General features: G+C 32.9%; 2 protein-coding genes across 2 annotated transcripts; both read right to left on the bottom strand.

Moving 5' to 3' along the window:
* Positions 1 to 3902: 3902 nt before the first annotated feature.
* LOC130837242 (olfactory receptor 2L3-like) lies at positions 3903 to 4841 on the bottom strand. The gene has a single exon (XM_057710056.1). The coding sequence runs from the start codon at positions 4839 to 4841 to the stop codon at positions 3903 to 3905; it is 939 nt and encodes a 312-aa protein (XP_057566039.1).
* Positions 4842 to 19300: 14459 nt separating this feature from the next.
* On the bottom strand, positions 19301 to 20239 carry LOC130837243 (olfactory receptor 2L5-like). Its single transcript, XM_057710057.1, has one exon. The coding sequence runs from the start codon at positions 20237 to 20239 to the stop codon at positions 19301 to 19303; it is 939 nt and encodes a 312-aa protein (XP_057566040.1).
* Between the last annotated feature and the right edge of the window lie 1402 nt (positions 20240 to 21641).

The following is a 21641-nucleotide window of genomic DNA, read 5'->3' as shown; positions in this document are numbered from 1 at the left end:
AACACTTTCAATTATGTTGATAGCACATAACATTTCTAAAAGTATTATTTTTGATGCAAATAAATTTGAAGAAAATTGAACCCCTCAAATCTTATAATCAATAAAGATATTGCATGATAAAATATAATTTTATTATATATAAAACTGACACAAAAATATTGTTTGTAAGTTGTAATGCATTTCATATCTAATAATTTTGAAGGCACAATCTATATTTGAGCACCAATCATTGCTCCTTTTTCTGCTTTCTGAACAAGAGGAATCAAATTTTCCTTTTGTTCTATTCCTTGCAATTTGAGTCAGATTCGACCTTTCTCTTCCCTGCCACACGAGAGAGGTAGAGAGCATTTTTTCGTTGATCATAGAAACACTTCAATTCAGAAGTTCACTTGAGCTAGCAGATTTTTTATTGGACATAATGGTGGGAAATATTTAAGAAAGTGACTAAGCTATAAAATGAATTGCTAAATTTGGTTCATAAAAGTTGTTTCCCCAACACATTTCAGTAGAACTATGGGGTGTATTGAGTAAAGAATAAAATCTCATCTGAGAGATATTATCTAATGCAAGACTTGTAGTGGCTACTTAAGAAGTAAACTGAGTATGTTCTGAGTGAGGGGGATAATTGCAAGAACGTCTTTAATATTTCTAACTTCCACTAATTAGACTATATCTTGAATCACTGCTTATATATAACTTCACAATTTACTTGATCTCTGTTGGCATCTCTAAGTCCTGTTGTTCATCCTCAAATATAGCTGATACTAAATCACTTCCCTAGAATTCAGCACCCTAAAAGAAACATAAACTTGTCATTTTCCATTCTGAGAAGTATAAGGACTTGAGAATCCTTGATGAATTCTCAGCTAAATGTCTCAACTGTAAGTTTCCCTAAATTGAAAAAAAAAAAAGAATAGCTGTTACTCCTAAGTTATAGGTCTATTAAGAGAAGAACAGAAAGAATTCTTACTTTGAATGTGATGTAGACACTCAAAAAACATTTACATTTATGTTCTAAAATATATTGGGAAAATCATACACCATGATGAAGTGAGGTTTATCCCTGGGATGCAAGGATTCTTCAACATACACAAATCAATCAATGTGATACATCATATCAACAACTTGAAGGATAAAAACCATATGATCATTTCAATAGATGCAGAAAAAGCTTTTGACAAAGTTCAACATCCATTTATGATAAAAGCTCTCCAGAAAATGGGCATAGAAGGAAATTACCTCAACATAATCAAAGCCATATATGAAAAACCAAAAGCCAACATCGTTTTCAATGGGGAAAAACCGGAAGAATTCCCTCTAAGAACAGGAACAAGACAAGGGTGTCCACTCTCACCATTATTATTCAACATAGTTTTGGAAGTTTTAGCCACAGCAATCAGAGAAGAAAAAGAAATAAAAGGAATCCAAATTGGAAAAGAAGAAGTAAAATTGTCACTCTTTGCAGATGACATGATATTATACATAGAAAACCCAAAAGACTCTACCAGAAAACTGCTAGCACTAATTGATGAGTTTAGTAAAGTAGCAGGATACAAAATTAATGCACAGAAATCTCTTGCATTCCTATACACTAACAACAGAAGAGCAGAAAGAGAAATTAAGGAAACTGTCCCATTCAGCATTGCAACCAAAAGAATAAAATACCTCGGAATAAACCTGCCTAAAGAGGCAAAAGATGTGTATGCAGAAAACTTTAAGACATTGCTGAAAGAAATCAAAGACGACACAAACAGATGGAGGGACATACCATGTTCCTGGATTGGAAGAATCAACATCGTGACAATGACTGTACTACCCAAAGAAATTTACAGATTCAGTGCAATCCCGATCAAATTACCAATGGCATTTTTCACAGAACTAGAGCAAGAAATCTTACGATTTGTATGGAAACGCAAAAGACCCCGAATAGCCAAAGCAATCTTGAGAAGGAAAAATGGAGTTGGTGGAATCAGGTTTCCTGACTTCAAACTATGCTACAAGGCCATAGTGATCAAGACAGTATGGTACTGGCACAAAAATAGAAAGGAAGATCAATGGAATAGAATAGAGAACTCAGAAGTAAGCCCAAACACTTATGGGCACCTTATCTTTGACAAAGGAGGCATGAGTATACAATGGAAAAAAGACAGCCTCTTCAATAAGTGGTGCTGGAAAAATTGGACAGAAACATGTAAAAGAATGAAATTAGAACACTTCCTAACACCATACACAAAAATAAACTCCAAATGGATTAAAGACCTACATGTAAGGCCAGACACTATCAAACTCCTAGAGGAAAACATAGGCAGAACACTCTATGACATCCATCAAAGCAAGATCCTTTTTGACCCACCTCCTAGAATCATGGAAATAAAATCAAGAATAAACAAATGGGACCTCATGAAACTTAAAAGCTTTTGCACAGCGAAAGAAACCATAAACAAGACTAAAAGGCAACCATCAGAATGGGAAAACATATTGCCTATGAAACAATGGACAAAGGATTAACCTCCAAAATATACAAGCAGCTCATGAAGCTTAATACCAAAAAAACAAGTCACCCAATCCACAAATGGGCAGAAGACCTAAATAGACATTTCTCCAAAGAAGACATACAGATGGCCAACAAACACATGAAAAGATGCTCAACATCACTAATCATCAGAGAAATACAAGTCAAAGCCACAATGAGGTATCACCTCACACCAATCAGAATGGCCATCATCACAAAATCTGGAAACCACAAATGTTGGAGAGGGTGTGGAGAAACGGGAACTCTCCTGCACTGTTGGTGGGATTGTAAGTTGGCACAGCCACTATGGAAAACAATTTGGAGGTTCCTTCAAAAACTACAAATAGAACTACCATATGATCCAGTAATCCCACTCCTGGGCATATACCCAAAGAAAACCATAATCCCAACAGAAACTTGTACCATAATGTTTATTGCAGCACTCTTTACAATAGCCAGGACATGGAAGCAACCTAAATGCCCATCAACAAATGAATGGATAAAGAAGATGTGGCATATATACACAATGGAATATTACTCAGCTATAAAAAGGGATGAGTTAGAGCTATATGTAATGAGGTGATAGAACTACAATCTGTCATACAGAGTGAAGTAAGTCAGAAAGAGAAGGACAAATATTGTATGCTAACTCACATATACGGAATCTAAAAATGGTACTGATGAACTCAGTGACAAGAACAAGGACGCAGATACAGAGAATGGACTGGAGAACTCGAGGTATGGGAGGGGGTGGGGGGTGAAGGGGAAACTGAGATGAAGCTAGAGAGTAGCACAGTCATATATATACTACCAACTGTAAAATAGATAGTCAGTGGCTAGTTGTTATATAACAAAGGGAGTCCAACTCGAGGATGGAAGATGCCTTAGAGGACTGGGGCGAGGAGGGTGGGGGGGGACTCGACGGGGGGGAAGTCAAGGAAGGGAGGGAATATGGGGATATGTGTATAAAAACAGATGATTGAACTTGGTGTACGCCCAAAAATAATTTAAAAAATAAAATAAAATAAAATATATTGTGAAAAAATTGAAAAACATGGAAGTGTAATACTGAATGACAACTTCAGTTAGACAGTTTTCATTTTCATTACTACATGACAAAGAACCATTTCATTGACAACATATCAGCCAAAAATAAATGCATTTGAAATTGTATGTAAAAATACACCATGAACAAAAAAGAATGAAGCTTGAAATTATATGCATGTATATAAATATATACATATGTAATTTTGTTCAGACATGAGTAATTTTTTTCTCCTCTAGATTCAATTTAGCCCTTGAATTTAACAATAAAATAATATTTTACATTTCTGTACACTGATGAATGGATTTATACCTAAGACCTGGGTACTCATGCCAAAATGTTTGTTTACATTTTCACAGAGCAGAGTCTCTGAATTAATCTTCTCCGGGCTTGCATCACCTCCTTGTTTCTTAGGCTATAGATAATAGGGTTGAGCATTGGGGTCAGGATGGTATAGAATACAGCCAGAATCTTGTCCTCTGTTGGAGATCGAAGGGATCTTGAGCGTAGATAAGTGTAAGCAAAGGGCATGTAGTAGAAAGTCACCACAGTAAGATGAGTGCTGCAGGTTGAATAGGCCTTCTTCCTCCCTGCTGATGAAGGTGTGTGATAAACAGCAAGAATAATACAGCCATAGGAACAGGCAATACAAATAAAAGGCAATAAAAGGAAGAGGCTGGTGCTCACAAACACTGTGTACTCATAGATATAGGTGTCCATGCAGGCCAGAGTCAACATGGCTGGGACATCACAGAAGAAATGATTGATGGCCCTGGATTGGCAATAAGGGATTTGGAGGGCATATGTGGTGTGGGCACAGGAGTTGATAGAGCCCATTATCCAAGATCCTATTATCATCAACCCACACACTCGTCTGCTGATTCTGACAGGATAGTGAAGAGGAAAGCAAATGGCCACATAACGATCATAGGCCATAGATGTCAAGAGCAGTTTTTCTGCGCCTCCTAAAGTCAAGAAGAAGAAGATCTGGACCCCACATCCAATGAAGGAAATGGACTTGTTTCCAAACAGAAAATTGTAGGCCATTTTGGGGACAATGGTGGAGATATAATTTAGGTCAATGAAGGAGAGTTGACTAAGTAGGAAATACATGGGCGTGTGGAGATGCATGTCCAGAAAGATGAGATGGATCATGAGGAGGTTGCCAAATAGAGCCATTAAGAAAATGAGAACAATAAGAATGAAAAGAAACAGACCAATTTTTGAAGGGGGGAACAACCCCAATAGGATGAAATCAGTTGATGTTTGATTATAATTTTCCATGAGTCATTCATATTATTTTTCCTAAAGGCAGGCACAAAAGCAAGTGAGTTAAGTATAAAACTATAAGCCATTTTTGTTATTATTTTAGTCCTACTTTGTATTACTTAAAATGTTACAGTTCTTAAAAGATGAACTGATGTTATCAATTTTACAAAAAGGAAACCTTAACCTTTTAAACCAGAGATTAAAATTTGAGAAAGCAAACATTTTTGGCCAAAGTGTTTTCCAAGAAATCTTTTAAGTTATTTAAAAAATATATATTATGACATCGTTAGAATAAGTATATTTGACTGACCTACACAAACTAAATTCACATCAAAATCAGATGTCATCTTTAAAATATATGCCTAGGAAATGAACATAAATCTCTACACTATAGAATTCTATTATAAGTAAATGTTTATGACAATTAATATATTTTTTTTGTATTTAAGTCAGGTAATATTAGTTGGTTCACCTGTCTTGAAATGTAGAATAAATCTATATGTCATGTAACTTTTAAACATAATCAATCTCTTCTGACCCAGTAAAAGAGGAGTTTCTAAATGCTGTGGTTAATGAAAAATCTGTGCCTGAATATCTGTGAACCACATTCCTTGTAGCTTTCAAGAATCTGCTCAAGCTCTCCCAAATAGCATGTGTTTTATATCTTTCCAGTTCTCTAATACTTTTGCATTAGAGAAACATTGTTTCATGGCACTTTGTCTTAGTCATTTAATTTTTACCTTTTATTTTCTTGTATTTAAAACTCCTTCCAATTGTAGCTTAGTGTGCAAACTTAAGTGCATATATTTAAAATATATCCCTGTTAAATCCCAATTGTCATGATGATAACAAAAAATATGTTATAAATTAATAGAGAACAGATGAGCACAAGGCACAATAGGAGATGAAATAATTCAGGACCCTTTGAAGGGATGTGGGCAGAGGAATGGTCAGTCACTTAAATGGAAAAAAGAAAAAGGAATTTTTTCATGGAAGTGGGAAGAGGAATTTTTCAGACATTGGAAGTGGAAAAGCTCTACAAATTATGTAATGTTTTAGTTGTGAATGTAATTTTAGGGCCAAATGTTACCAGATTTTAAGCAAGTCTTTCCATGAAAGAGGAAGATGCATACAATTGTACGTACACAAAAACACACACACACAGATTCATATTCACACACATAAACAATACATGGTGAGGTCAAATGATTGGAAAAATGTAGAAGAAAATATGCTTTGAAAAAAATAGGTCTTGTATCTTCAAATATATGTGAAGCATTATCACTCTACTATAAAAATATCATTAGATGTGCAAAGGAAAGTGTCAGGTAACAAAGTGACTTGCAAATTAAAGAAGAATAATTGATAAATGATTTAGTGAAATTTACATACACAAAATGAAAAAAGTGTATGTACCAGAATTAAAAGGGAAAAAAAAAAAAACAGCTAAAAAAATTTAAAAATTGTCATTTAGAGTTAATGGGAGGTTTAAATAATTAATATGAGAAATGATGCACACATTGTCATGCATAGAGATACATATAGCAAGATAATAATGCAGTTAATAGTACAAAAAAAAAACCCTTTTCTCAGAATTGATACATATGAGCAACAATATTCAAAGAGTATAAACAGAATACTTAAAAACAAATGAGAAATACTTTACTAAAAGTGTTTTCCTGAAAATTCTATATGTCTTTTGAAAATATTTTGGGGTTATTTTTAATATTTCTATAAATGTATGGTCCAAAATTGCCTCTGCTCAATACTCTGTAATGATTATATGGGGAAATAATCTAAAAAAGAGTGGATATATAATTTATTCACTTTTCTGTACAGCAAAAACACAACATTGTAAACAACCTATACACTAATGGAAACTTTAAAAAATAATAACAATTTAGAAAAGTGTCTAGACAGAGGAAATACTAATAATGAGAAGAACTATTTATACAGCAATACTAACTAAAATACCCTTAGGTTTTACAGTAATTTTTATTTTTATATTTTAGCAGTATATACTAGAAGCTGTCAACCTTGCCATCCTAGACACAAAGTGGGATGTAACTATGTTGAAAAGATGGGGATAGAGGAAAGATGTTGGAGGTGGTTCTATATGGCAGGGGTAAGTTCTCCATCCACAGTGTCCACAGTAAAGAGTCAAGAGATAGTATTTGATATTTAGTAATTAACCTTAGAAGATAAGCATATTGGTGAAAAATACATAAATAATAGAGGAAAAGTGTGAAGATAATATAAAATATTTGCCTTGGACATCAGGATGAGTGGGTTATGAAAACATAGTTTCATTCTGTAGGCTATTGAGATCATGTTCTTACTTTACTTGAATAAAATATTTAAGTGATGTAAAACTGATGGCACAATTAAAATTGAACACACAACTAAGATTAATTCAATGGTGAAAGACTGAAAATTTTCTCAAGAGGAGAAAGGGCAGCGATGTCCATTTTGACACTTCCAATTCATACATATAATGACATTATCTTATATGTATAAGGTTGTAAAAAATCTCATGAAAAGTCTGTTAGAACTAATTTAAAAATTCAGAAATGTCACAGGATATTTTTCTATGCACTAGTAATATATAATACTAAGAAGTATTTAAAAAAACAACTATGAGGGTGAGTCAAAAATTATATGCACTCCAGTTATATTAAAACTTCTGTTGGCAGCACTGTTTTATAGGGCTTTCTGTGCAAGGCTACTCTCTCCCCAGTCACTGCTGTGCAGGCGTGAACATGTTATATCAGTTCATCTGTAACTGCAATATAAGCTAAAATGGATGCCTCACTTGCAATTTGCATGAAAGAAGTGCAGCGTGCAGTAATTTTATTTTTTTTGTGGTCTGAGGGTGTGCACCTCCACATACTTCTGCCCACACTGTCAACAGTCTGCAAAGACTTCCTTTTGAGGTGTTAAAGCATCCTCACTATAGTCCTGATCTTGCTCCATCAGACTTTCACCTGTCTGGTCCCCTGAAACAGCCCTATGAGGACAAAGATTCACTTGTGATGAAGAAGTGAAGACAGCGGTGCATTTATGATGCACAGTTCAGCCTAAAATATTTTTTAATGAAGGAATATGAAAGCTTGTTGACAGATGGGCAAAGGGTATTGAAAAGCAGGGAGATTATGTTGAAAAATGATGCATTTGTCTTTTCTAAAAGTTAATTAAAATAAATTCCACAGTGAAAGGGTGGATAATTTTTGACTCACCCTCATACATTAACAACATCATGAAAAAAAAGAATAAAATCCCTAGAAATAAACTTAACAAAGGAGGCAAAATAATTTGTTCACTGAAAATCACCAAACATGGCTAAAAGAAATTGAAAAGGCAAATAAATGGAAAAGCATTTTGTGCTCATGTGTTGGAAAACTGAATACTGTTAAGATGGCAATATTGCTACAAGCAAACTACAGATGCAGTGGAATGTCTATCATAATCCCAATGAGTTTTTAGGTAGAAACATAAAAATGCATCTTAAAATACTAATGAAATCTCAAGATACATAGGAAAATGGAAAAAAATCTTATAAAACAATTGAAGAACACAATGTTTCTAATTCAAAACTTACTACAAAGCTAGAGAAATAAAAACAGTGTAGTATTGGCATAAAGACACATAAACCAAGAAAATAAAATAGAAATACCAGAGAAAAAAAAGAAAAACACTTCACATATGTGGTCAAATGATTTTGACAAGGGTCTAACAGCCATCCCCATGGGGATGTCGTTCTACTAAATGTTGCTGGGAAAGCTGGATATCCACATGCAATTAATAAAATTGGGCCATTGTCATACATCATATACAAGAATTAACTTAAGTGGATCAAAGAGCTAAATATAGAGCTAAAAGTATAAACTCTTAGATGAAACCTTAGTGGAAAAAAATTCATGCCATAGAATTTAACTGTGCCTTCTTAGATATAACAACAAAAACATGTGCAACAATAACAAAATTAGATATATTGGACAGTATCAATATTAAAAAAAACGGTGCATTAAACAGTGGAGTTAATAATTAACTCACAGAATGAAAAAATATTTACAAAACATGTATCAGATAATAAATTGATATAAGAAATATTTGAAGAACTACACAACTGAATGACAACAGAAGAACTCATTTAAAGTTGGGGAAAGCATTTGAAGAAAATTTTTCCCAAGGAAATATACAAATGGCCAATAAACACAGGAAAAGATCTCCATATCACTAATTACTAGGAAAATTCAAATCAAAGCTACAATGAGACACCAGAACTCACCCTTAAGTGATAGTTTTTATTTAAAAAAAATGAAAAAAAAAAAAAAACCTGTTGACAGGGATGAGAGGAAAGTAGAACATGTGCAATACTAGTGAGAAAGCAGAATGGTGTATCCACTGTAGAAAATCCTATCGTAATTTTTGAAAACAATACACAGAGAAATCCAGGTGATCCAGTAATTGCACTTCTGAGTATACATCCAAAATAAATGAAAGCTAAGTCTAGAACCAGTATGTGCACACCCATGTTCCTAGAAGCTTTGTTCTCAATAGCTAACAGGCATAAGCAATGCAAATGTACACATACACACATATACACATTTTATATATGTATATATATATATGAATATATATATATATATGACTATTATTCAGTCTTAAAAAGAAAGAAAAATCTCCTACATACTGTAAGAATGGATGAAGCTTGCAGATATCATGCTAATAAAATAAGCCAGCCATGACAAGTCATTCACATTATTCCACATATAGGGTTACCGAAGGTAGTCAAATTCACAGAGATGAAAGTGGAACAGTGGTTGCTAGAGACTGGAAGGTGAGAGGAATGAAGAGTTAGTGTTTAATGGGTACAGAGCTTCAGTTGGGTAAGATAAAAAAGTCCTGGGGTGATATGGGTAATGGTTACACAATACTGTCAAGGTACTTAATGTACAGGTGTACACTTAGAAATGGATAAAACAGTAAATTTTAAAATATGTTTATTTACCAAAATAAAGAATCAAAATATATGAAATTTTAATGTAACTAAAATTGTTTCCTATTTGCAATGACAATTATATTGTACAAAACCTATGGCAGTGTCCTGAACGTATGCAGAGGAATTGATCTTCCAATAATATGTGGCCTATAAAAACTTCCAAAGGAAAAAACAGGAGGGCAATTTTTTTTAAATGTCATTTGGATTCAACAGAATATGGCATGTGAGACTATCCCACAGTATAGAATTTATGTTAGTAACTTAATTATTGAGAAGTAAAAACTATAATATTTGAAATTGCCAATGAAATTATGACCTCAAGAGATGATCAGATGTAATTCATTTTGAAATCTGGGTCATTTGGATGGTTTTATTCAGCATATAGAATATGAATTTGTTGTCTAAATTGGACAGTGGATAATATTTTTATTCCTTTGAAAGTCAGTTTTCCTAGTTAGGGACAATTTTCTATTGGGAATAAAACATTAATTGGGTTCTATCTATCTACCTGTCTATCATCTATCTATATCTATCATCTAAATTCATCTTCTTTCTCCCCTGTCTTACACTTCAAATATCAAATATTTGAGTTAATTAATCTGAAATGGGGGGAACTTTTTATTCACAAACACACACACACACACAAAATGGAAAAGAAGAAGGAATAAAAAAGTGAAGTCATTAAAACACAAATTTTATGTATTTGGTAGAAGATCAAGAATGCATATATTTTAAGAATATCTCTTAAGACACATATAAAGTTACTTCAGTGTTTACAGTTTACTTACTTTGACATATTCTGTTTACTCATATAATGGTTTTAATATATTGTCATTTGACCTCACAAGCACATGCATTATATTACAAAAATGGTCTTAAAGCCTCTAAACAAAACTCAATTACTGTTTTACTCCCAATACAAAATTGTCCCTCCCTAAGACAATTGACTTGCAAAGAAACAACCATATTATCTGCTGCCCAATTTAGATTGCAAATATACATTTTCTATGTGATGAATAAAATCATCCAAATGTGCCCAGATTTCAAAATGAATTACATCTGATCACCCCTTGAAGTCAATATGCATCAAATTCATGGCTGACATTTTTTTCCCTATGTTTATATTTAGAGTTGAAAATAAAACACCAAAAAACTCATTTTAGTGATTCATATATTTTATAGAACAGTTTAAAAACAAACTATAGTTTTATTACTAAAAAAGATAAAAAACTGTATCATGAAAATATAAAGTGAATTATTCAAGACTGCATAGTGACCTAGTGTTAGAATTGAAAAACATGGAAGAGTGTCCTCTAGAATCTAGATAATGTGGAATTTTGCACTGATGCACAGATTTTAATACCCTACATTCTACTCACTTTTGATTAAAACTACTTTCAAAGATCATTTTTCATTACAAAATAAAGCTGGTGTGATTATTTACAGAGGTGCAGCAAGAGTGCATATTCACCCCAGAAGCCTTTTAAATTGACTTTGCTGAAAGCGTTATAAGAAATCTGATTACAGTTTTAAAAGTGTCTAAAGCACAAGACCCTCTCCACCAGGTTTCACAGAAATAAGTATCACCTCCATTCTTAATATCCCTGAAATATCCTAAAATCCTGGATCTTCTCCAACCTAGCTTACCTTATACACATGTAGGAACTTGGAAATCAGTAAACTGGGTTACTAGGTCAATTTTACTGGGAAGACTTTGAATACATTAGCTATATGAAGTCAGTCATGGTTCCTAAAAATTGACTGATCATACATCAGTCTAAATTTCTATATCAAGATTTCTTTTGTACTGCAATTATTTATGTAGAATGATAGCTTTGTAACATGGCTGTGAAGAAGTGCTTGAGCAGCCCATCAATTTTTTTATTTTTATTTTCAGGAATATCTATTTTCATGTAGATTATTATCATTTAGTATAGATTATTACATCTCTTGTTTAAGCAATCCTCAGTCCAATAAAATTTTCTTTCTGGAGTTCTCTGGCTATAAGATAACTGGATGTATTTGTTCTTTATTACAAACAAAAAAATCTTAATTCTGAATTAAGTTTTTTTAAGTGCTTGTTGAAGACTCCCTCCTTTTCTATGGGGAATAAAAATCAAAGTACATTTACTATCAGTACCTTCTATCATCTCTGCATTTTCACAAACTCATTGGCTTGATTAGCTGACAGCAGTCCAGCAAACTTCTTCAAAAATTATCCAAACAAATGTACATGTTAATCTTTCACCTTTATCACTGACATTTTAAATACTTCATGGAAACTCAAGAGCAACAATGATCCTAAGACTTCTTTGCCAGGAGATGTAGTCTAATACCTCTTTTATTGTTTTTTTTTTTTTTTTTTTTTTTTGTTGTTGTTGTTTTTTGGGTTTTTTTTTTTGGTATTCACTTAGAAATTCCCACTGAGACTTGGAATGTAGGTTAGTCAGCCTAATCCTCAGATGGCAATATGCCAAGTTTGGGGAAGGAGCTCTTATAACTTATTTAAATGTTTTCACAAGTGGGTTAAGGGTCTAATCAGTGGTGAAGGAAACAAATGCATCTATTCATATTCTTTCAATATTATTATGTCTCTAAACTTTGCTAGAGCATATATTTTATATATTGTGTTGGCCAAAAAGTTCATTTGGGTTTCTGCATAACACAGAAAATGCGAACAAACTTTTTAGCCAACCCAATAGTTCAGTAATTGCACAGTAATGATAAATCTGCATATATTAATTTAGTTCCCAGTTTTGACTATATTGGCCAAAATTAATAAATTAAATGGAATATGGTTAGTTTAATATAGAAGTAGAAATTCATACATTACACACAAGCAGAAATTACACACATGGGAGTTATCTTTCATTGATTACTTATTTTCAATTATTTCCATTCTGTTGGAAAAAAATAAACTATAAAACAATTTTCACTTGTTAAACTAATAATAAAAATGATGGTAATACTTTGGTGCAATGATATTTAGAAAACATTCATTAATGTAATTTTATTTCAGATAATACCTTGTGTTCTTATATTCCTCATAATTTATAGTAAGTGAATTAACTACATCTTTTACTTGGACAGGGGTAATATTAATTCATTGTAAATGTTTACCAAATGATTTTAAATATATTTGATTTTTGAATTATGATGTCTCAGTAAAGATTTCTTTATGTTTAATTTATTTTGAGTTCTTTGGGCTTCACGAATCTGGTTGTTCTCTTCTCTCCCCAGATTTGGGAAGTTCCGGTCATTATTACTTTAAATACGCTTTCTGCCTCCTTTCTCTTTTCTACTCCTTCTGAGATTACCATAGTGTATACACTGGTTGTTTATGAAAAACTATAATTTATGAAGGCTTTCTAATCTCATTTTTGTTCTATGTGTGTGTTTGTGTGTTCTTCTGACTTGGTCATTTCAAATAATCTGTCTTTGAGCCCACTCATTCTTTCTTTGAGTTGATCAAGCCTGCTGTTCAGTCTTTCAGTTTAGTCACTGTTTTCCTCAGTTCTAGAATTTCTGTTTGGTTCTTTTACATGGTTTAACTTTTTGTTGAAATTATCATTTTGTTCAAATACTGTTCTTTTGATTTTATTTAGTTCTCTGTCTTCTCTTTTACCTCACTAAGCTTCTTGAAGATAAGTATTCTGAGTTCTCTGCCAGGCAGTTTTTAGATCTCTGTTTCTTTAGTGTCATTTGTTCATTTATGCTTCATTTTTTTAGTTTGGTAGTGTCCTGTTCCTCTGATCCTCATGAAACTGGTAGCCTTGAATTGGTGTTTGCATAATTGAAGAAGTAGTCACTATTTTGGTTTTTTAGACTATATTTGACAGGGAAAGCCTTTCACTAGTAATCCTAACCAGAGATTTTGGACAGGTCAGCAGGAGGATATCAAGGGCAGATTTGCTCATAGGTTCCATGGGTGAGTGGGTTTGATTTTTGGGTTTATATTAAAAATGTATGCACATTTGACATTTTTTTTTTCCTGTGGGAGAATTTTAAATAAGACTAATCTCTTTCCCCTGTGCTTCATGGTATTGGGGAAGGAATAAACAGTTAAAGTTATTCCTCCTACCCACTTCAATGTGTCTTTTCCCATCTCTGTGTTCCACTTGAGTGCTATAATCCCTCATTTGGAATTCTGAGCTCTTGTAAAGATATCTTTGTGCATGGTTGGTTGTTTATACCCATGTTTCCATGAAGGGATGAAGGCTGTAATCTTCTATTCCATCATCTTCCTGAGATAATAGTCATGTGTGAACAGGTCAATATACCTCTGTGTTGAGTCACTGCAGTACTGAGCTAGTCCCTCACAACCCATCACCCAGAGACGGAATTGATTCTGAAATATCTCTTTATTCCCCCAAAATGCATAGAAAGATATGGGTAATGAGTGCCAAATACCTACCCAAAAGACACTGCAAAACCTGTAATCCAGGTTACCAGGTCAATTTAAGGGGAGGTCTTTGACTGCTTTAGCTATGTAAAGTCACAATTTCTAAAAATTGACTGACTATACAGCAATCTAAATGTCTATAATAAGAATTGTTTTGCATTGCCATCAGTTATGTAGAATTGACAGCTTTGCAAAATACCTTTCAGAAGTGGAATCAGATTAGCCAGAACTGTGTCCTCCGGAGTTCAGACAAGCATGGCTTTTCACAACATCCTTACACGGAGGCCTATGTGAGAGTCCACCTTTCCACAAGTATTTCCATACAGGCTTTACTAAAGAAGAGACAAAGATTGGATAATTGCTTATATAAACTTACTGACTTAGTAATTTCACTGATAATATTTAATAATCAAGTAATGTGTATTTTCAATTTTTGAAGCTATAAAGTTTGAGAACTGTATATTTTTACTGCATAAAGAACTTAGAGTACACAGTAAATATGTGTGTGTACCTATTTGTGTGCTCCTCATTCATACAGATCAATGGAATTTTCAATGGTGAATCAGCATTAATAAGTAGGTAATTAGGTAGACAGATTTTAAAAGACAGAAACTGATTGTAAAATACGTCCTTCATATTTTGTTTTGCAATGAGAATGTGTTTATTTTGCTTCTTACACAAGTACACCAGAGACAATTTACTTTTAAAACTAGCTCACCTACTTATAAGAAACATAAGCCTAGATTAAGTAATTTGACCATCAGAAACTGTATCTTTTTGTAAAATAGATATAAACAACATGGACTATAACAAGCTACCCATTATATAAAACATAAAAGAGTATGTGTCTGGGTATAAAATACCATTGAAGAGTAGCTGTAAATTTTAGCATCTTTATCAATATCATAGTCATCACCATCATTCACATTCATTTAACTTGTTATCCACCACAATTGCAGGAGATACAGTCTCTGACTGTCTCTGTATGCTATGACCAATTGATTCTTACAAACCTCTACAAGGTTGTTTATTCAGATATTATTATCCTTCACTGCACAATTATTCATGTATACAGGAAGTGAGAAAAAACAAGTAAATAAAGTGTGGAAGTTAAAAGCATAAGGCACTTTAATTTCACAGTTTGTGTTTAAAAAACTGTTAACTATAACTAAACATATGGTTAGTTACTTGGATTTTTTTCTAGGAGTTATCCTTCAAATTATATATATGGACAGGTAATATTAGCCATTTTTAAAATTTCACTATATTCCATTTTAAATTTTCATAGAAAATCTAGACAAGTAATTTCTAGATTTTGACTAGAAAGACTGCATTCAGTCAGGGTAAAAGAACAAGCTAGTGAATATAACAAACAAACAAAAAAAAGAAGCACAGTCACAGATATACAGAGATCAAAGTATGGGTTACCAGTGGGGTGAGGGAAGGGGAGGATAACAAAAGATTAGGGGAGTAAGAGGTACACACTCTTAGGTATAGAATAAGCTCTGAAGATGTATTGTACAAGATGGGGAATATAGCCAATATTTTATAATAACTATAAATGGAGTATAACCTTTAAAATTTGTGACTCACTATGTTGTACATCTGTAACTTAGAGTGTACAGCAACTATATTTTAAATAAATGGATAACACTATACAAAAATATGTCAGATTTCTAAAAGCCCCATATAATTTCTGAAACACACAAACAAAACTTAAAGAATATTTAGTATTAATTCTTACTTGAAGATTCTTCTCATGAAATTAAAGACATCAAATTACCCCAATTAACATCTCTTTTTAAAAGGTGAGAGAAAAAAATCTTTTGAGATATTACAGGGTCTTTATGCAAAATCATAAGGTTAATTTGAGGTAAAAAAAATCTTATTTAGTATTGATTTGCGGAAGTTGAACAAAAAGTATTAAAACATTTTATAACACTTGGTCAAATGAAATTATAGGTCACTGTGAAAAATTACTTAGCTATTAATTTAACCATAATGACAATTAAAGATTTTGCAGGCAAATACAGGCTGTTAAATATTTGTTAAAGAAGAAAAAACAAAAACAAACAAAAAAAAAACCTTAGTGCTTTTAATACAGAAGACTAATTTTCTTAAGCAATCAAAGACCTGATGAAGAAAAAAGCAGGGAATTAACTCAATATAAGATAAAATCTTTGTTTTTTAGGCAGGTTACTTTAAAAAGGAGAGAAAAAATTCATTTTCATTTTCTTGTTAAAGCTGACCAATAATCTAAGTATGTCAGGGACAATAAGAGATTGATGTCTCCATATTATTTCTATATTTCTCTACCTGAAATTGATAAGAAGTCTGGAATGGGTATGCCTGCTCAGTTCTATACTTCCTTAGGTCATCAATGATAACACCTCACCAAGGTGTTACCATCACTTTCTGGGTTTGAATTATGCAAGTCTCTTTGTATTCATTCATTCTACCTTTTTCAGGGCATGTGGTATATGTGTTTACATAGGCTTTTACACTCAGATAGGATCCCTGCCAGGTTTAATGCACTGTTGTTGCCTCTTTGAAATTCTTAACAATTTTATCTCTGAGTATACATGTAAGCACAGGTGCTATATCGAGTGCTTGCAGTTTTGGTCCAGCAGTAGTACTTGCACATGTTGGCTCAGTTAGCATACAAATAGAGCAACTGGCCTGACCAACCCACGTGCACACACCCTTTAGAGTTCAGGACACACTGGACCTCAAAGAAGTGGCCAGGTTGGTACCTGTGAAGATACAGATTCAACAACAATGGTGGAAGTGGCTACTGCCTAGGAGACAGAAAGAGCCTTGCCGGACAGGAGCAATGACCCCCGGTAGAGGTAGGGGTTGATTTACCTTTCCATCCAGAGCCCATCCTTATGTCATCTACAAAACAATTAACTATCTCTTCTGTGTTAGGCAAATTATCTTTTTCAGTAAATTATTACAAAAAAAGAGTGCACAAACGGTCGTTGTAATAAAGTATATCAGCAAATCAGCATTCACCAAAATGTATAAAATTAATGGCTTTAAAAACTGTTGAAATATTGAATAACAAATATCCACAGACTTAGAAATAAAAATCATATTTAAAGACAAAATTAATTTGAAAGATTAGTGATGGAAAATAATACTCTTTTCATGTAAGGTTTCAGAAAATAATTATTAGCAACATTTTTAACCTTGATTTATATACCTTATAGTTGAAAATACAGTGATAAAATGAGTGAACAGACATTTGAAAATGTGAAAAGTAAAGCCACTTCTGGTTGCTTTACAAAGTTCACAAATTACCAGAAATTTGAGAGGAATCCTTAAAATGCAATTAATTAAATTTATGTTTAAAATTAAATTCAGACTTACATAAAATGGATTTGTATGAATTGATGCTTTCAAATTGATTTATAAGATAAATATTTTCAGGAAAACAATTGCTAATCATCAGCTCAACCTATACTAAAAGTAATATTTTTATATAATTTATCAGAAAATCTGCCTCATGTTCTTACAACCTACAAACACTCTAGTAGCTCCAGTAACATTAGCAGAAAGACTCTCTTAAAAAATTAAAAATCATTAAATATTTATTTCAACCTAGCATTTATCACCAGTGACTGAAAACACTTTCCATTGCATTGATAGAGAATAAAGTTTTTAAAATTATAAATTCTTTTGAAAATAAATTTGGAGAAAAGTAAGCCCCCAAAATCTTATAATAAATAAAGGTATCACATAATAAAACATTATTTTTTAGTATATATTAATCTCTGAAACAAAATCTTATTTGTAATATTTGTTGCATTTTATAGCTAATAAATTAATTTTGAAAATAACCTCTATTTGACCACCAATGATAACACATTTTTTCTGATTCCTGAACAAGAGGCTTTATATTGTCATTTGTGCTATGCCCTGTAAATTATGTTGAATATGATCCTTCTTTTCCCTGCCACAACTAAGAGGGAAATGATATTTCTGCACAGATCACAGATGGACAATGATAACACTTCAACCAGGAAGTACACTGGAGCTGATGACTTTTTAGTGGATGTACTTGTGTGACCTGTTAAGAAAAGTGACTAAACCATGATATGAAGAGCTAAAGTTGGTTCATAAAAGTTAGCTTCCCCCAAACTGTTTCATTAGAATTATAAATGCAGTGAGTGGGGAATAAAATCTTATCTTAGAGATACTATGTAATACGAGAGTCTAGTGGTTACTTAGGAGGTAAAATGAGATAGGCTGAATGCTGAGGACGGTTGCAAGAATGCCCTAGATAGTTCTAATTTCCACTAATTAGATTAAACTTTGACTCATTTATTTCATTATTAACGTCACAATTTCCTTGATCTCTGTTGGCACTTCCAAGTCCTTATTGTGGATCCCTTAGTATAGCTGATGTTAAATCACTTGCCCTAGGAGACACCACACTAAAAGAAACATAAACTTGTCATTTTCCATAGAGAGTGCTATAAGGACTTCAGAATCCCTGATAAATCCTCAGCTAAACCTCTGAAACAAAAATTACCTATATTGAAAGAAATAATAACTCTTGCTGGCAATTACACTTCTACTATGAGAAGAACAAAACATATTCTGACATTTAAATTGATACATACATTCAGAAAACATGTTTCAAACATATTGGAAAATAAGTGGAAAATAGTAGAAATGTTATACTGAGTGACAACTTCAGTTCGACTGTTTCCATTTTAATTATCACATGGCAAAGAACCATTTTTGTTTACAATATATCAGCAAAAAGGAAAAGCATTTGAAATTGAAAGGGAGTATAACTGTAAAAAGGATGAGGCTTAAAATCTTTATATATATTATGCATATACCTGTATATGCATATATATATGATATATATGCAAGACATATTACCTTGCATATGTATATATATCTTATATATAAAAATTATCTTGCATATACATGAAACATGAGTGATTATCTTATCTTCTCCTGGATCAATTTTAGTCCTTGCATTTAGTGATAAAGTAAAATTTTTTATGACTGATGAATGGATTTACATCCAACTATATTATTCAAAATCTTTGTCTACATTTTCACAGAGGAGATTCTCTGAATTACTCTTCTCAGAGCCCCCATCACTTCCTTGTTTCTCAGGCTGTAGATAACAGGATTGAGCATTGGGGTAAGAATAGTATAGAAGACAGCCAGAGCTTTGTCCTCTGTTGGAGCACAAAGAAATTTTGGATGTAGATAAGTGTAAGCAAAGGGCATGTAGTAGAAAGTCACCACAGTAAGGTGAGTACTGCAGGTTGAATAGGCCTTCTTCTTCCCTTCTGCTGAGTGTATGCAGTAAATAGCAAGGAGAACATGGCTATAGGAAAATGCAATACAAATGAAAGGCAACAAAAGAAAGAGGATGGTGCTTAGAAACACTGTGTACTCCTGGATCCAGGTGTCCGTGCAGGCCAGAGTCAACATGGCTGGGACATCACAGAAAAAATGATTGATGGCCCTGGATCGGCAGTAAGGAATATCTAAAATATATATGGTGTGGGCACAGGAGTTAATAGAACCCACTGTCCAAGACCCTATTATCATCAACACACACACTCTTCTGCTGATTCTGATAGGATAGTGAAGAGGAAAGCAAATGGCCACATAATGATCATAAGCCATAGAGGCCAAGAGCAGTGCTTCAGCACCTGCTAAAGTCAAGAAGAAGAAGCTCTGAATCCCACATCCAATGAAGGAGATAGATTTGTTTCCAAAGAGATAACTGGAGGCCATTTTTGGGACAATGGTAGAGATGTAATTTAGGTCAATTAGGGATAGCTGACTAAGTAAAAAATACATAGGTTTGTGAAGACTGATGTCCAGAAAGATGAGGAGGATCATGGAGAGGTTGCCAAATAGAGCCATTAGGAAAATAAGAACAATGAGAATAAAAAGAAACAGGCCAATCGTTGAAGGGGGGAGCAATCCCATTAGTATGAAATCAGTTGGTGTTTGATTATAATTTTCCATGAAGCATTCATATGCTTTTTCCTAAAGGCAGACACAAGAGTAAGTAATTCAAGTTTAAAACAGCAAGCTAATTTTAAGTTATTATTTAATCAGACTCAGTGTTATTTAAATTTTACAGCTCTTAAATGAAGAGGTGAACTTATCAATTTCAGAAAATTTAGGAAAAGACAACATTTTTTTGATCCAGATGTTAAATTTGAAAGTAGAAACACTTTTGGCCACAGGAATTCTTTAAAATTATAGAAAAACTATTTTGACATCATTAGGATAAGTATGTTTTACTACTCTACACAAACTCAAGTAACATGTGCTCAAAATATATTCCTGGGAAATCAATGTAAATGCAAAAACTATAGAATTGTACTATGAATAAATGTTTATTACCACCTAGGAAATGATTTATTTTTCATAGTCAAGCCCTAAGGCTTACCTCTATAACTGTAGCAGCCTATCAGCTCATGTTGATAAGCCACTTTTCTTTCTTGAGACTTCTTCACTTGGAAATGTCAAAATAAGCCTCCTTGAATTCAGGCCACATTATTTGCTAAATCTGTTGTGAAATCTACAATGAATCCTATTGTCAAATACCACTTACACAAAGTTATTCTCTTCTGCATCCCCAGTGAGTTTCTGAAACCTGTAGTTAAAGTAGACCCTTTGACTGCATGTCTATAAACCACACTTCTTATAGCTTTGATAAATCTGTGCATGCTTTCTGTAATAGCATGTTTTATGTCTTTTGGCTTCTCTAACAATTATATGATGAACTTTGCTTGATGGCACATTGTCTATTCATTAATTTTACCTTTTTTGTATTTAAAACTCTTTCCAATTATGGATTATTGTTTAAGCATATATATTTAAAATATCTCCCTGTTAACACCAGCTGTCATGATGGTAAAGAAGAAAATAGATACGTTATGAATTAAAAGAGTTCAGATAAGCATAAAGCATGAAAGATGAAATAATTTAGGAGCCTTTGAAAGAAGGAATTTGGAAAAAGGAATTGTCAATTCCTTAAATGAAAAACAATGGCATCCTAGGAATTTTCTTCATGAAGATGGGAGGAGGAATTCTCCATAGAAATTGCAAATGAATAAGCTGTACAGAGTACATGGTGTTTTAGTCATAAATATTATTGTAGAGCCAAATGTTACTGGATATTTAAGATGGTCTGCAACATGAAAGAGGAAGATGCCCACATATGTGCGTGCACACATATACAAACACATATTCATATACACACTTGGAAAGAAATATACAGTGATGTAATGTGATTGGGAAAATGTAGAAAATAATACATTTTTAAAATTAATATTTGTATCTTCAAATGTGTATGAGACATTCATTCCACAATATAAATATCATTAGACATGTAGCTGTATCTTGCAAATTAAGAATA

Source organism: Hippopotamus amphibius, chromosome 15 (genome assembly GCF_030028045.1).
Source record: "Hippopotamus amphibius kiboko isolate mHipAmp2 chromosome 15, mHipAmp2.hap2, whole genome shotgun sequence".
Lineage (NCBI taxonomy): Eukaryota > Metazoa > Chordata > Mammalia > Artiodactyla > Hippopotamidae > Hippopotamus > Hippopotamus amphibius.
The sequence above is the reverse complement of the archived record's forward strand: the minus strand, read 5'-3'. Positions and strand labels throughout refer to the sequence as shown.